The 16,979-nt window shown below is 40.0% G+C and overlaps 1 protein-coding gene across 2 annotated transcripts; it reads left to right on the forward strand.

Moving 5' to 3' along the window:
* The first annotated feature begins 6,142 nt into the window (after positions 1-6,142).
* Positions 6,143-16,396, forward strand: LOC119725656 (b(0,+)-type amino acid transporter 1-like). Of its 2 annotated transcripts, none has more exons than XM_038197142.1 (13): positions 6,143-6,466; positions 7,856-8,006; positions 8,191-8,322; positions 11,168-11,413; positions 11,836-11,961; positions 12,389-12,494; positions 12,967-13,011; positions 13,240-13,363; positions 13,766-13,869; positions 14,129-14,225; positions 14,425-14,574; positions 15,047-15,215; positions 15,610-16,396. In XM_038197142.1, the coding sequence occupies exons 1-13, from the start codon at positions 6,449-6,451 to the stop codon at positions 15,675-15,677; spliced, it is 1,536 nt and encodes a 511-aa protein (XP_038053070.1). In that variant the 5' UTR covers positions 6,143-6,448; the 3' UTR covers positions 15,678-16,396. The 2 variants fall into 2 exon arrangements, with proteins under 2 accessions (XP_038053070.1, XP_038053071.1); XM_038197143.1 differs by lacking the exon at positions 6,143-6,466 and adding an exon at positions 6,908-7,055.
* Positions 16,397-16,979: the final 583 nt, after the last annotated feature.

Consider the following 16,979-nt stretch of genomic DNA (forward strand, 5'->3'; position numbering starts at 1 on the left):
GTGGCTTATGACTAATACAGTTTAGGTCAAAGCTTTGGGCATAAGATTTCGTATTAGTATTGGATGTTAGTTATTAGCTTTTCATAAAAAGCCAATAAAAAAATTACGTAAAAAGCACTTTAAACTTTTTTTTTTCATTTGATTATACTGTACATAACTGCACATCAACAAAATGCAAAAACTCATGAAAAAATCTTCAAAAGCCGTATGTTCCCTTTTTAGTACAGACATAGATCAAACTAAGTCAGTTTGGTCTATTTTTTTTGTTAAAACAATTTTCATTATAATTTTAAAGAACTTGAATGTACTCCTTAACAGATATACCCAGCTTATAAGCTAAAATATAAAAGTCGACAAATGCGAATAAAGGACAGAAGCGCATTTTAAAGTTAGTTCACGTTTTTTTCACTGAAACCATATTATTCAAGTCTTTTCCTGTGAACCAATTCCGTGAACGGTGGTAATAAAGGTACCACAATATAGCAGGGTGCGCCCAATGTATTGGGTGTAGAATACGAATGCGGTCACATAAAGTTTAAAGATATAGTCCATCATTTGTAATTTGTGCATTTTGTTCGTTTGAAGCAACAAAAGTGTTCAAAATCTAATGAAGGATACTGAACAACTAACGTGATAAAGTTTCAGCTCAGCTTCAGCTGTATATTCCGAGAAAAACGGCTTTCTAGGATCTCAATTTCAAATCCAAAGTTGCTGAATCATGTTTTGAATTCAGCGTCCGAGACGCGTCCTCACTGTGCCGATTGCAGCTATTCGCGATGTTGCGCACTGATCCGACGAATTATAGCAACTGCGCGCGCGTGTGCGTCGTGCCAATGCTTGCGCGCTTCGCCGAATAACAAAACGAACTACTAATTTAAATTTTCCTACGGTGCGTCTTAAGACGCACCGTTGGAAAGGCCTTCTTTCGTTGATTACTTCAAAATGACAGCTTGCCAGAAAGAATAATTTCACAGGGAGTTTAGTCCCCTTACTATCTTTCAACCAAGTATGTTTTTCAACAATAATTACCCAGTTACTTTTCGGATGGCTGCAAATGATGGACTATAGCTTTAAATAAACTATATACAATACATACAATTCCAGATGGGCTCCGTGCGCCAACGAAAGAGTGCGCTCTTTTACCTAGCAACGACGTCCCATGGGCGGTACATTTAGCTGGTTGACGCGCACCGTTCCTTGTGTGTGACGCACGTACACCAGGGATTTGTACTATGTACACGCACGGCCGCGCCTCGCGGCAAAATTGCAGTCAGGCAAAATGGCGTCGGTCGGTCACCCCCAACTGTACGCGTAATTTTTATTCCTAGGAGGGTTAGGGGCAATGTCATGAATAATTCATGTTTATCCATGAGAACGGACAATGACATCAACAGCATTGTTGTTAGTTACTCAACTAGTTACAATACATTAAAGCATTTTAAAGAACGGTTGTCGTCGAGCTACCACACAGTAGCCTAGTGGATAGCGAGATGAGCTATGGATACAAAGATCCCTGGTTCGAATCCACGTCGTCGCTGCTCATTTTCATCAGCTATTTTTCTTCTCCAAATTTATCACTGAGATAATTTTAAATTAAGGGGAAAATAGAACGAGAACCTAAGTCTTGCAATGATTCAAAGGAAAAACTGAATTATTCATGATATTGCCCCTAACCCTCCTAGGAAAAAAAATTACGCCAACTGTACTTTGTTTGCCGGTGAGGGGGTACTTGTGAACAGAGTGGATTGCGCCTATAGCGTTTTGAATGTGTTTATTTAGAATTCTCCTGTTGACATAATATTTGCTAAGTGTCATGTACATCTGGTCCATGGTATTACAATGAAACCTAAACGCATGACCATGACACGTTTGTAAATAACGGGTGGTATGTACAAAAACTAGCAATTGCTTTTACTACCAATTTGTACGCATTTCCTCGCATCTATATATGAATATTAATGAAGCAAATTCTTTTACTGGAAATTATTTGCTAAAAGGTAATGGTATTTAGATTTTACTTTTGTACCTTTTTTTTTGCTAGACTATTAGCATTTGCTTCATATGAATAAAAATGAGTAAATACAGATTGGGAGTATTTACTAGTCATTATTCAAAGCTTGGTCGGGGCAACTTTAAAAAGAGAGACGTAATACTAGTATGCAAAATAGCAGCTTTTATACATGTGGTTCGGCAGGCAAAGGTATATATGATGCACGGAGGAGGGAGCGTTTAATTAATTATCAGAATACAAAAAGCTGTACAGATTTGAGAAGAGGAATTGGGCATGGGTGGCCGACCATTTCTTGAACATTCTGTGGAGTGAGAGCTGGGAAGCACCGACTGCAAAGAACCACCCCTGTTGGCTGATGGCAGCTCTGAGTATGTAAACACCGGCATGTATGTACATGTACGTGTAAAAACTAGCAAATACTAGGAAGTTTACTAGCAAACAGCAAAAGCATTTACATTGGAGTAAAAGCATTAGGGACAAGCAAATGCTTGAATCCGTATGAATGAAAGTTATAGGTTTGACTGTTCAGCATTTGCTTAATGAAATGGTATATAGTAAATGCTTCAACTTGTGGTTGACTGCACAGCCAAATTGTTTATCGAGTCTTCATTGTGTGTACGTCGGCCTACAGACACGCACTAGCAAACACGGTGGTCATGCAAGAATAGACCATTTAGGCCCAAAAAAGTCTCCGGTTTCTGGTATGGAGCTTGCCCAAAAAGTGGTGCGGCGACGCGGCTTTTTTTTTTTTTTACCTGTTTTTTTTTGCTTCAAATGTCGGCTGATGACTGCAAATGGTGCCCGACTAAACCTAGTGCAAATATATGGGAGTCCGGAGAGGCCACAAAGCTTATTCTCGATCAATACCCCATCTAAAAACACGTTAAAATTGTGAAGCAGCAGGATTCCAGTCAAACCAGTGAGTTTGGCGGTTTTGAGACATCATCTTTTATTGAAAAAAAAAACTTTTTCATTTTGCCGACGCGCACGGCTACGGCGACACGCGCGCATACCAGAAACCGGAGACTTTTTGGGGGGCCTCAAAAGGATGTTGAATAGTCATCAGTCTGGTCCAGGTGTGTAATTTCATATCTATTACTTTTTATATGCCCTGCTAATACACGAGAAAGATTTAATTACAATATTTAAGGGTATTTAATTTCAAAGGTCAGCCATTTAATTTTATATTTATGAGTTTTACAAAATTGTCTCACTTGAATTATAACCTGTAACAACTCCATTCCTATCTACCAAGAAGAGAATACGGAAAAAATAAACACATTGGACACCAGTAGCGTTTCCAGATTTGTGAGTAGTGGGCCTAAAACTGTACAAATTTAACTTTAATCGTTCGTTTTTTCCCTTCGTTGTGGGGGCTGTGTTTTTTTCCTTCTGCATAGTTGTGAGAAAGCCGTTGTTTTTGTTCTTTTTGAGCGACAGTGGTAAAGTTCACTGGAGATTTTCTCCATGCATGAACACAAACTTTACCATGATGTAGCCATTTGATTTTGTTCCCCATTCAAATCAGTGTAACCAAAGCGAGGCTGGAAGAAAAAATAGTCTGGTTCCTGTTTGCACAAAAACATTAGCATTCAGTACTGTTGTTGGATACAGGGAACATGACTGAAATGGTGGCAGCATGATAAAGGTCTACACCCTGCTATACAAGCGTCAATGGACCTGGTGGCGTCTATAGTCTGTTGATTGTGTTTATTTAGAATTCTCCTGTTACGTGACATAATTATTTTCTCAAGTTTCATGTACATCTGGTCCACGGTACATGCAACCTACACGCATGGCCACGACGAACAATGGGTGGAAGGTACATTTATGACCATTTCAGTTAGCAAATGTTGAACAGTAAAACTTAAATTTTATGCATACTTGGTACTTGGTTGGTTCTTCTCCTAAATACTCGGCAGGGGAGAAACACCGGGGCAAACCCCTTCTCTTAGCGATAAGCGTTACTGTGTTCGTTTACGTGCATTGCATTACACAACACACGGGACTAGCTATGGCTTTCCGTCCCATCCGACGAAAGCAATAATGGTTATAGTATCTTGCTTAAAGCTATAGTCCATCATTTGTAATTAGTGCATTTTGTTCGTTTGAAGCAACAAAAGTGTTCAAAATCTAATGAAGCATACTGAGCAACTAACCTGATGAAGTTTCAGCTAAGCTTCAGCTGTACATTCCGAGAAAAGCAGCATTCTAAGATCTCAATTTCGAATCAAAAGTTACTGAATCATGTTTTGAATTGTTTTGAATTGCAGCTATACGCGGCGTCGCGCACTGATCCGACGAATTATAACAACCGCGCGCGTGTGTGCGTCGCTCCAATACTTGTGCGCGCTGCGCTGAATAACAAAACGAACTACTACGGTGCTTCTTAAGAATCAGCGTTGGAAATGCCTTCTTTCGTTGATTACTTCAAAATGACAGCTTCCCAGAAAGAATAATTTCACAGGGAGTTACCCTTACTATCTTTCAACCAAGTTTGTTTTTCAACAGTAATTACGCCAGTTACTTTTCGGATGGCTGCAAATGATGGACTATAGCTTTAAGGGCGCAAGTGTCCAGACCCGGGCTCAAACCCACATTCTGCTGCCTCTGAAAGCATGAGTCGGGTGAGGTGCTCTTAACCGCTAGGCCATAACTCAACATATGTTTTCCCTTAAAGCTGTTACTCCAAATCCAAAGTAGGCTAAATGCTTTTGCTGTTTGCTTAAAGCCCAAGTCCATCATTTGCAGCTATCCAAAAAAGTAACCGGCTTAATTATTGTTGAAAAACATACTGGTTGAAAGATAGTAAGGGGACTAAACTCCCTGTGAAATTATCCTTTCTGGCAAGCTCTCATTTTGACGAAATCAACGAAAGAAGGCATTTCCAACGGTGCTTCTTAAGAAGCACCGTAGGAAAATTTAAATTAGTAGTTCGTTTTGTTATTCGGCGCAGCGCGCACAAGCAGTGCGCGACATCGCGTAAAGCTGCAATTCAAAACAATTCGAAACATGATTTAGCAACTTTTGATTTTAAATTGAGATCCTAGAATGCTGTTTTTCTCGGAATATGAAGCTGAAGCTGAGCTGAAACTTCATCAAGTAAGTTGTTCAGTATCCTTCATTAGATTTTGAACACTTTTGTTGCTTCAAACGAACAAAATGCACTAATAGACCGCTTGCAGACGCGTTCGATGATCGACGCGCGAAGGCGCGCGACGCCATGTTGTGGGACAGGCGTATTATCCACGGACATTTTGTCCCAGAACATGGCGTCGCTCACCTTAGCGCGTCAATTATCGATCTTGTCTGCAAGCGGTCTATTACATATGATGGACTATAGCTTTAAATAGTTTTTATAGGCCTACCGCCTACATACAAGAGCAAGAAATGACAATTTAAAAAGGCTCAGTTAAACTCGTGAAAAAAATTATAATGCAGAAAAGCCATATGTTCTGTCTGGATCCAATATTATATAGGCGGGTCGCGTAATTTTTTTTCCTAGGAGGGTCAAGGGGCAATGTCATTCAGTTTTTTCTTTGAATCATTGCAAGACTTAGGTTCTCGTTCTATTTTCCCCTTAATTTAAAATTATCTCAGTGATAAATTTGGAGAAGAAAAATAGCTGATGAAAATGAGCAGCGACGACGCGGATTCGAACCAGGGATCTTTGTATCCATAAGCTCATCTCGCTATCCACTAGGCTACTGTGTGGTAGCCCGACGACAACCGTTCTTTAAAATGCTTTAATGTATTGTAACTAGTTGAGTAACTAACAACAATGCTGTTGATGTCATTGTCCGTTGTCATGGATAAACATAATTTTCCAATCGAAACTACTGAATTATTCATGACATTGCCCCTAACCCTCCTAGGAATAAAAATGGACCGATCCAGTAAGCCCCTCCCACTGCGCGTGTGGGCAAATTAACACATGCTTCTCTCCAATGCCACACTGCATTTTCCTGCCGCGCGCATCATACGCGCGTGCACGCATGTCGGATTTTGTGCACGCATGTCGGACATGAATCACGGCTGTGATTGGTCAGAATACCATGGGGCGGTGCTTACTGGATCGGTCCATTACGCGGCCCAGGACAGTTGCTATAAGCTACTACCGGTGTATTGTATACGGTCCGGAAATTAGGCACACATCCTGCTACTTCACATCATGTCATTGTTTTGGCGTTGGGATTATTGTATCCATAATTGTGTCCATATGCTGCTTTGATAGTGTCTGTAGTCGAGTCGTACATGTAGGTTATAAACGCGAAGTTCATAAGTTATGGGAGTTTGCAGAATGACGTACGTTTTGGCTCAGTGAAGGGGAATGAATGTGGGAGTGGCTTCGCGATAGAGAGCGGACTACAACGACACTGTTTGAATTGAATATTTAGGTCCTGTGAATTCAACCTTCCGTGACATACGCGCATTGGCATGAAAGGTACCGTCCGGGTAAGTGTACCTTGTTTTCTGGTCTATTCTAATGATACATCCTTTCCTATGAACACAACACCAAATTAATATACAGCATATATTACCATATATAGGGTACGGCTTGCCAAGGGGCAGTCAACCAGTTGGAGCTGGCTCTTTATTAATATTCAATGTAATCGTACAAACTCCCGAATAAATCCACTGGATTAAAAACCAGAGATAAAACTCAATGAGCAAAAACTCTGGAAAACCTTGTGGTTGCCAGCAAGACAAAACGTTTCGAACGTTTACATAAAGCTATTTTTTAAAGCTGATCCACTCTCTGTTTGTTCTTAACTGACCTGAAGTCGCAAGCTAGAATGATCCCCCACGCCTTCGCCTCACATGTTCTACGTACATTCTATGCACGTCTTTCATATTCAAATTTGACACACCCTTTCCACCCTTACATGCACTACCGCCTCGCGGAATTCATTCCTCAACCGATTAGACAAATTTTGCCTGCTATACAACCGTAACGCAGGCAAAGATTATTCAAGTTTGCGCGGTAACGTGAGCTATGTTTGTTTAACTCAGTCTTGTGTGCAAGTAGACGCAGGCCTGTCCGGTAAGTATGTGGTGGAGTATTGCATGTGTTGCAGATAAATTGGGAATCTGCAAAATTACAATAGTGCCTGGCAAAGTGGGAATGCATCCAGTACTTGTACATGAATCCATTCGAATCAAAGTTGTAATTCAAATGATTCCTACTTTGCCCAGGTCCAGCAATAGCGTGATGTGAGAATGTTGCCGATGATCACTTCAGGCACCTTCCCCTTAGATTCTCGTGAGAAGTCGGCCTAGCCTTCCAAAATATTGTAACTCATCAACTTGATTCCCACTTTGCCCAGGTTTTGCTACAGCGCAATGTGGGAATGCTGCCCATAAATTGTCAACAGATAAATTTTGGTTAGCATTTTTGCTGCATTTCCACTGCATTGCCTTTTTGCAGCGCAGTGTTGGAATTCCAACTTTGCCCTGGGCAAATTCCGAATTTGCCCATATTCCCACATTGCGCCTTACATACATGTCCTGAACTTTTTTTAGATACTTCAATTTATTTGACATCTTTACCAGCTGGCGGACATATTAGCCTAACGTGCTCTTTCGCGAGTAATTCCGTGTGTGGGAAGGACGTTAGCAGCCCAGGCACGCCAAAAAGAAAAAGAAAAAAAGGCGATAATCGAGTTTAGAGGTTTTGTGCTCCCACTTATAAATCAATAATCACATAAGGCTGAAATTTTGACGCATGAAATACTCACTGACCTCGATGTATCATGTAGTTTGATTTCAACTTCTTGCAAACTCCATTCCAGCAGAGATGAAACGCCCACTAACGTGTTAAAATTGAATGTTACTGTTTGACAGAAAAGGACTGTGATCAAGAAAGCTGGCATTATGGTGGAACGGGAAAGTAGCCCTTCCGATCCCAGTGTGAGCGTAAGTGTTGTTCCTTCTGGAAGGAGATCGTCCAGTGATGAAAGGGTTCACCTGCGACGAGAACTCGGATTGATAAAAGGTAAATTCAATCCCAACAGTGCATTCAAAAAATTGTTTTATGAATATCAGTCTTGACGTCATTATCTTCCCATACTGTCCCACAAAGACCACATCTCCCAGCTGACCACACAGTTTTCGTGCCTCTTAATTTTGGTCGAGGGTAACATTTTTGCTTTGTCTTGCTGTTTTTCTCATCCCTTAAGCAATTTCCATCGTGATGGGGTCTATCATTGGATCCGGGATCTTTATCTCACCCCAAGGCGTCTTACGAGGAACACAAAGTGTCGGGCTAAGCTTGATCATTTGGCTTGTGTGTGGACTGGTCTCCTTGGCTGGTAAATACGGCAGTTGCTACGTCTTATTATAGCATTGTCTCAACTATTATAGTTGGTACGAATCCAACTAGAGTTTGGTTCGTCTCAACTATAGTTCAGATTCCAAAACTATATGTCCCACATAGAGTCTGCGTCTTACTATTTTTGAAATACAAAACCATAAAGTAATTTTTTTTTAGTGTTCAGATACTTCTCATCCTTGGCCTAAATCCCAATGAGTTTCATTTAATTTCAGTCACGCATCACTGCAAAATGGTCAATTCATCATAACATTTTTGGACACTGTGACCAAGTTCCTCGCCTTAATCAATTTTAGTGCTGTGTAAAATCCTGCATGTTGTGCAAAAAGGTTGATGTGGTTTAGGATTGGAATCATTTGCCCTTGAGCGTTAAACTGAGGTCTTGCCATGATGACTGATAGCCAGGCAAATGATTCCAATCCCAACTGCAGCCCTTTTCACAACATGCAGGATTGTATACAGTTTGTGCAACACGGCACTGAAAATCATTAAGGCAAGGAACTTGGTCACATTATGTTGTGATCAATTGACAATTGCGTAGTGATGCGTAGTTGATGTAGTTATCATTATTGATGTAGTTATTGAGTGGTCGAGCACAACCCGACCACTCTTTGGATCTGTTAGGATTAATTGAGTGGTCGGGCACAACCCGACCACTCTTTGGAGTTGTTGCGATTAATTGCTTTTCCGCTTCAAAGCGGAAAAGCACAGTTTTTGTTCCGATTTTTGGCTTTTTCGCAATTTGCGAAAAAGCCTTTGTTTTTGTTCTGATTTTTTTTCTCTTCTTTTTGATCTTTTTAGGTCCACCTCAAATTCCATTGACTTTGTACACGTTTTTCAAAATATAGAAATTAGCCTCAAATAAAAGGAAAACAAGATTTCTTCCCATAACCGATTGAAATCGCGCCTCACCAGTTTTCCTCACATATCTGAATGCTGAAAATTAATATTTCCACAGCGTGTAGCCACAAACTTTTCCGTCGTAGAGTCAGTGCACAATTTTATTATGCCCATGCAAAAGAAAAAAAACATGAAAGCCATTTTATGATATGATTAGCATATGTTGCATGAACTCAAACGACGTTAGAGACTCCGGCAAGTCTACCAATAGTCCCAACTGGTTGTATGCTTGAGTAGCCATCCATGCAGCACCAGATGTGCGCTTCCTGATAGGCCTACAAGTCTTGTCGAGGTAAAGCAACAAGTTCAACTGCAGGTTGTGTGATTATAAATTTTGTTACGTCATCATGACGTTATCAGGTATCAAATTACAAGCGATTTAAGGGCAAATTTTGACAAAATAGTTTGCGTTATATCTTTTGAACTAAATAGAGTATCGTGTTCGTTTTTTTCGTGAGTTGTAGACTATGCCGTGAGAAACATTTTGTGTTCCCAGACACAAAACCGCATGACCTTTACTTCCGGTGTTACCGGAAGTGCAATAAAAACAGAATATAACTCAAAAGCGGAAGCATTTTACTACAGACACATATATTATGAAAGTGTTTAGTGAGGAATGCCAGACACAAAAACAGTGTCACAACTATAGTTCGGGCCATTGTTATATATTTGGGGCGTGTCATGGATAACCGTTTAATTTTCTGCCCATATTTTACATCATGGTCAAGGTTAAAAGCACGTCAACAATATAAATTACACCAAGGTTGTTTTTTGTTATATTAAACAGTTAAGTAGATTCATTGCTGCAGGCTATAAACGGCAATTAGTAGTCACATCTACCCTTAAAATTAGAAAGCCTGTCGAATGTTAAATGCATTTTCCCCAAATGCAAAAACATCTTTTATGGTCTATCGTAAACCACCAACATGATGCATAATTTTCCGTTCATTGTATTTATTAGAGACCTTCTCGAGATGTGGGCTACAAACTAGAAAAGAGAGGGGAAAATGAACGAAAACACGTCCTAATGATTAGAGAAAGGTGTTTGCATTTCTTTTTTAAACGTTACAAAGTTTTAAGTGGAGAAAGAAGGGAGTTTCATAGTACGGAGCTCTGAAGGTTCCATCAAGGATGGTGAGATCATGAGATAATATGCAGGATGACGACATCTTGCTTGTTGGATATCGGCATCCTGAAATAATTGTGCACAAATCACAGGATAACGACATTTAATAAACAGCTGTATACTGATGATGACGTCACACTTTGTTTACTTGTGCTATGGGGCTACGAAACCATCATTCCCACCAGGCTCCCATTAGAAAGCACACGTGTAAACAAAGTATGACGTCATCTACGTCTACCTTTCCAACGATTGTTCAAAGGTACTTTGCGTCCTGGAATGCGCCCAATTGGGCTACAAAACGCATTTTAAACGAAATTATGTCAATTGAAAAGGGCATTGAAAAGTAGGATATCATCCACACAACCATCCTTAAAAACTGGGCGTTTTTTTGGTGCTATTCTTGCGATGGTGCGCGAGAACGAAAATCGGGGGTCAAAAAATGTGACTCATGTTGTGGTACTAGTCGTGATTCGAGTCGCGCACATGTCCGTTTGAAAAAAAAAATTGCTACAAACCACTGCTATTTTAATTACCGCAGCTATTTGCGGGTACCAGTCTGATGCTGTCACCGCGCCGAGAGCCCATAATTCATTGATTTATTTACGACTAGAAATACGTATAGGCCTACGTATGCCACAGAATGTCCGCCACGTCCGATGTAAACAATCGTATTTTTTCGGGAACGTTAAGACATTAGGTTAGTTTCCTTTCAACCAGACCTTTGAAATAGGATAAGTAAACAATCCAAAACATAAATTTTGGAGATTTCAATCCGTAATGCCTCTTTAATTTTATTCAGGCGCTCTATGTTTTGCTGAGCTGAGCATCGTCACGGGCAAATCTGGAAGCCAGTACATTTACCTGAAAGAAGCCTACGGTGATATCCCGGCATTCCTCTACTCCTGGACCTCAAGCCTCCTCATGCGACCAGGGGGTCAGGCCATGGTCACGCTGGCCCTGGGGACGTACATGGCTGAGTTCCTCGTACCCGGAGACTGTCCGGTCCCAGATATTCTCATCAAGTTGTTTGCTGTGTTGGTTATCAGTAAGTAGTCTGGTTCACGACACAACAATTCTGCGCAACAGCGAAGCGCGGGAAATATTGGCCTTAGATGAACAAGCTCACCAGTCATATATTATGTCATCGGAAATAATTCTGGACTGGTTCTATAGACTCATTTTGATAAGCATACAGAGTTGTAAATATATATATATTTTTGCGTAACCTGTTTGTAACATGTCACGTGCAATAATTGTTTGTCCAGCCGATTTCAACTGATGCAGTCTAACATCTGCAGTTGGTATGATCAGACACTTCAAGTTTTGCTTTCATTTTTAATATTGGCTGAGATAAACAAAAAACAAAAACGAAAACAAAACCAAAAAAACGAATGCCCCCATCCAGTTGCCTGGATAGAGACGTCTGTTGTATCTTTTGACATAGTTTGTGTGGGTGTTTTTCTACAGCGTTCACGGGGTTTGTAAATGCCGTCAGTGTCAAGTGGACAACCCACCTCCATGTTGTTTTCACGGTGTCAAAGGTCATCGCGTTGCTCATTATCGTCGCTGTCGGTGTGTGGATGATGATACAAGGTGAGGGAGGGAAGGGATCGAGGAGATAGGGTCGCAAAGTCGAAGGGGACCAAAAAAACAGCCATTAATAGAACAGATTATAAAAGAATGGTTGGAATTTAGTGGATTCTAAAATCAAAATGAGAAGAAAAGGGCACGTGAAGGAAAGGAGTGAGGATGAACTACCTAATGACATTACATTTTGGTTTCATAAGATTCATATTGTTTTGATTTGCAATATTACACGGAAGAAAATGTGTCACGGTGATATTATCGATCGTGCCGTTCAGCTGTTGCTTGCCTCTGATAATGGCAATGATGGTGGTGGTTCATGTACTAATCACTGTGATATGGTAGAAATCGGTAAAATAAGGGAGTGCATCAAGGTGACTTTCTAAAAGAAGCTGTATACCTTAAACGGAGCTCTATTTTGCCTTGTGTTTGTCAGGTCACACTACACACATCAGTCCTAGTGTATCCTTCCACGGCTCCAACACGAAGGTCCTGACTCTCACAGCTGCTTTCTACCAAGGCTTGTACCCGTACGACGGATGGTACGTGTGAAATAAATAGACCGATTCACTTGGCCCGCCCTCTTTTGTTCTGTACTACTTCCAGTTTCTACATAACCCTCGAGGACAGACACACAAAGGGAGAACAACAGATCCTTCCAGTCCTCGGGAGTTGGGTCTTTTGTTCAAAACAGTCGTATGTGGTAGGTTTGTGTGCTTAGTCTACGGCAGAGTGTTATATTACAGGTACAAAGGAAAACACAAAGCATTGTCCTCGAGAGTATAGTAAAACAAGAGTGTTTGTTCCAATACGTGTGAAAAATGACGTCACATTTTTGTCAGACAACTTCAGAACATAAATGTAGATATTGCGCTTCCAACGAGAGCCAGTACTGGGGACCGGGCCCACGTGATTCTTTCCATATACAAGCCAACTTACGTAGAGAGGATAAGAGCAAAAAGATATTGGTTTCAGCATGACTTTAGGGCGCTTTTTTTCCTATCTTTCATGCAGGGGTTCTTTGAACACCGTGTACGAAGAAGTTAAAAATCCCAAAAGGTAATCATTATTATATTTTTCCTGAACATTCTTTTCACCAAAACTTTTGGATTTACACCCCAAATAAAGCACCCTAGCGTAATCAGAACTAGTTGAATTTCTGGCTAAATTCAACTTTACTGGTAATTTATTTTTCAACAGTGGTTTGGAAGGTAATTTAAGAAAAAGTACAAAACAAAGTTTCGTCGCCTTTTTTTTTGAACTTTTACTTTAAATTTCTTCTAATAGAAACGTTCCTCTTGCCGCCCTTATTGGTATACCGGTTACCATAGGGATCTACATCCTGGTCAACGTGTCGTATCTCACTGTCCTAACACCTGATGAGCTCATCGCATCTGACGCAGTCGCAGTGGTTGGTATTGCTCATGATATATGCGCATAAATTTAAATATTTAAGTTTAATTTGCATACAATTTACAACAGTCTTATTATCTCTTTTCGGTGCATATTGCAACACACTTAGTGTATGACTTTTTCTGTAGTTAATTAGCATATTCTGTGATTGGTTTCTCAGGTATGTTTAATTCAATTTGTTTTCTTTTACATAAGTTCAAGTTTAAATGTTACTCTTTTGTGTTTTACAATTACGATAATTGATTCATCTTTGTGTATGCCATGAATGACATCATCTATTTAAATACACCCTTTTTAACGCAGTGGACAAAAAACTATTTTGAATCAAAACAAAATTAATCGAAATTTAATTATCCGTAATATCCATTACCGAAGTGTTTCTTTCTTGCTTTCTGTTTAGGCTTTTGCCGAGCGATCTCTGGGGGTAATGTCTTGGGTAATACCCCTCGGTATCTGCATATCTATCTTCGGTGCTTCCATGGGTTCTGTCTTGTCCGATGCCAGGTGAAGACGATTGGGGGAATTTTTCACATTTTCCGCCGGCCATTTTCGCTCGCGTAAAGCCATATATTTTGAGCGAATGGATCTTGACGTTGTAGCAATGCCATTTGTTTTCGTGCAAACGGTAGAAATATCATGTTTAGTATGTTTGCTTCAGTCTTAAAAAAATAAAATCAAAAGATTTAAGTTTTTGTAATTTAGCAACGTGAAAATTAGGCATACCTATAATATATTATAAATCCTTGTTACATGTTATCTACAGGCTTCCGTACGTGACGAGCCGTGAAGGTCACATGGTACACATTCTGAGCATGATCAGTATCAACAGAAGAACTCCTCTGCCTGGTATTTGTCTGGAGGTAATCACGTGATGTCGGTCTGTATAATAATGCGAAAATTTCCGAGATAATTTTTTCAAGATATTACATTGTACTTCAATACCAGATCAGACCTCACACTCTGTTGAGATGTATGAAAAGTTTAGATAGGCCTATATCAAAACTTTTAGAGGAGTAACAATGCTATTACTGTTTGTCCCCTATAATGCGTGCATGACAGGTCTTGATTGCGCTGTTTCTGATAGCCATTGGTTCGTTCGACACCTTACTGTACGGTCTGAGCTTCGCTGGCTGGGGGTTCTACGGCGCAGCAGTCATGGCCGTCCCAGTCCTCCGCTACAGACAACCCGACCGACCAAGACCCTTCAAAGTACAATATTTCAATTATTTTGTTGTAGCAGATGCCATTTTTTATAACAAAGTGAGCATGCGCTAGAATGCAGACAGGGGCTGTGTGCTGCCACCAAGAGTCTGAGATTTCGGGCTTTTTGCTGCCACCAAGAGTCTAAGAATTTGGGCTGTTTCCTGCCACCAAGAGTCTGAGATTTCGGGCTTTTTGCTGCCACCAAGAGTCTAAGAATTTGGGCTGTTTCCTGCCACCAAGAGTCTGAGAATTCGGGCTTTTTGCTGCCACCAAGAGTCTAAGAATTCGGGCTTTTTGCTGCCACCAACAGTCTCATCAACCTATTTGTTTTCGTGAGACGGATCTGTCATTTCTGTACAAGGCGCCACGACATTTGAACAGACTTCCAGTCGGGCTGTGGGGATAACGCTACTCCTTTCACCAAGGGGTCATTTAAACACAAATTTACCATTTTTGTTTGTACTATGTTTCTCTTTAGGTGCCCATCATTCTGGCGATGTTAGTTTTCATCTGCTCTCTGTACCTCGTTATTTCTCCGTTCGTAAACGGACCCGACATCGAGATCATCTACGCATGTCTGTTTATCCTGTCTGGGCTCGTCTTCTATTTTCCTTTCGTCCACTTTAAGTTGCGGCCTCGCGTTATGGGTAAGTGTATTACATTGTAAATAAATACAACTTAAAATGTTCATTTTTATTGCAAGAAATTAGGCATGCCCCCCAAAAAAGGAAATAAATAACAACATATGTTTTAAAGATTAAGAATTAATGCAGTACGTTTTAAAAAGAGATCAAGGTACCAGTCACGTGGCACAGGAGAAAGAATGTCATTGGTCAGTGCTGAATGACAGGTTGAAATCTTATTCTGATTGGCCGATATTGGTTCTTCCAGTTTCAAGGTCAAAGTTCAAGTTGGCATCTAGACATTAGTTGAATCTCAAAAAAGTGTCTAATGTGATGAAAAAAAAATCGAAAAATAAACAAAATCAATTACAAATAAATATTTAAAATCACCAATGCAACTTTTTTTTTTCAATTTCAGGTCGCATTACAGCATTCCTGCAAAAGCTGCTGATTGTTGTTCCCTCAGATTATGTGGAACCAGAGTAAAGTTATGGATCCTTCTGAATATTCATGGTCGATTACACTAAAGACGGGGACTTCAAAATGGTGTAACATTGGTTAACATAACCAATCATTGGTTGAAATAACCAACAATTGGTTTATATGTGTCCAACCAATCGATTGGTTGGACACGTATTAGTCAATCAAGTTGGTTAACCCAGTCTGTTTTTAGACTGTAGAATCATCCATATCATAATGCATATTCATGAAGGAATTTGAACCTTGTAAAATGCATGCTTAATTACGCCTGAATTATGAAACCATAAAACATGCAATCCATTATGGTATAGAGCATTGCATGCATACTTTTACCAAACTAAACTATTTATTCATTAAAACCAATGATACATTGAACTATTTAACTTTCAATTTCACTATAAAAAAGTGGTCTATATTAATATTTAAACTTATGAATATTCGATAATGAATGTTTTTCTTGTAAAGATAGGTGCCAGGTGTTAGTAAGGTATTGGGATTTTTCAGTTAGCGCCGAATATCATTAAGGTATTTTCATTTTGAGGTCAGAAGGGACTTTTTGGAAATTAAAGTAAGTAGATAAGTAGGAGACGATTAGTTGTTTTATTGGAACATCCCGTGAAAATGGAATAGCGCCACCTATTGTTTGACATTGACCATTATGTCGGTTTCGAACAGCGCCCTCATGGGAAGAATATGTGTCGAGCCCCCCCCCCCCCTGCAAAAATGAAGAATACAAGTATTAGTTGAGATATAAAGGCCAGAAGAGGTGGCAAAACAACCTTGTTCCCCATGGGTACGATCTTGCTGCGCCATGTTGGTTCCCATATCATGCCTTGCGCGATCTTAACCCCTGGAACTGTGCAATATAAAGGCATATTCGAAACTCGCACGCTTATAAAACATTCTTCTGCCACCAATCGTCTGGGTATAGCACATTTCATGTGCCCGCCATATGTTCGCACGTCCCATCAACATTAATTAACTTTCCAATTTTAATCAGTATAGTTCTTTCTGTTCCTTTTCAGTTTACATTACCCCATTTATACCAACTTGACACTTTTAAAGGTAGTTGCTTCCATTTCTCTTTTCGACATTATTAACGGAATGAGGGATGTCGATCAAAACACACTTTTTAATTTCCATAATTTTTTTTAAATCTTCCGTTCCTGTCCTCGTCTCGCTGTTCATACAGAAGATGTTTCTGGTTGCTCCATCCTCATATCTCGAGACGATAAATAAGGAGACTATGACACCATCCAGGAGGCGGAACGCATTTTAATGAAAGTAGAGATATATATTTCGCAGTTC

Source organism: Patiria miniata, unplaced genomic scaffold, assembly GCF_015706575.1.
Source record: "Patiria miniata isolate m_02_andy unplaced genomic scaffold, ASM1570657v1 HiC_scaffold_19, whole genome shotgun sequence".
NCBI lineage: Eukaryota > Metazoa > Echinodermata > Asteroidea > Valvatida > Asterinidae > Patiria > Patiria miniata.

Excerpts from the sequence above, each read along its gene's own strand:
- LOC119725656 (XM_038197142.1), top strand. Across the intron at positions 12,495-12,966 it reads TTGTACCCGTACGACGGATG|GGGTTCTTTGAACACCGTGT; the intron begins GTACGTGTGAAA and ends TCTTTCATGCAG. Across the intron at positions 13,364-13,765 it reads CATCTGACGCAGTCGCAGTG|GCTTTTGCCGAGCGATCTCT; the intron begins GTTGGTATTGCT and ends CTTTCTGTTTAG.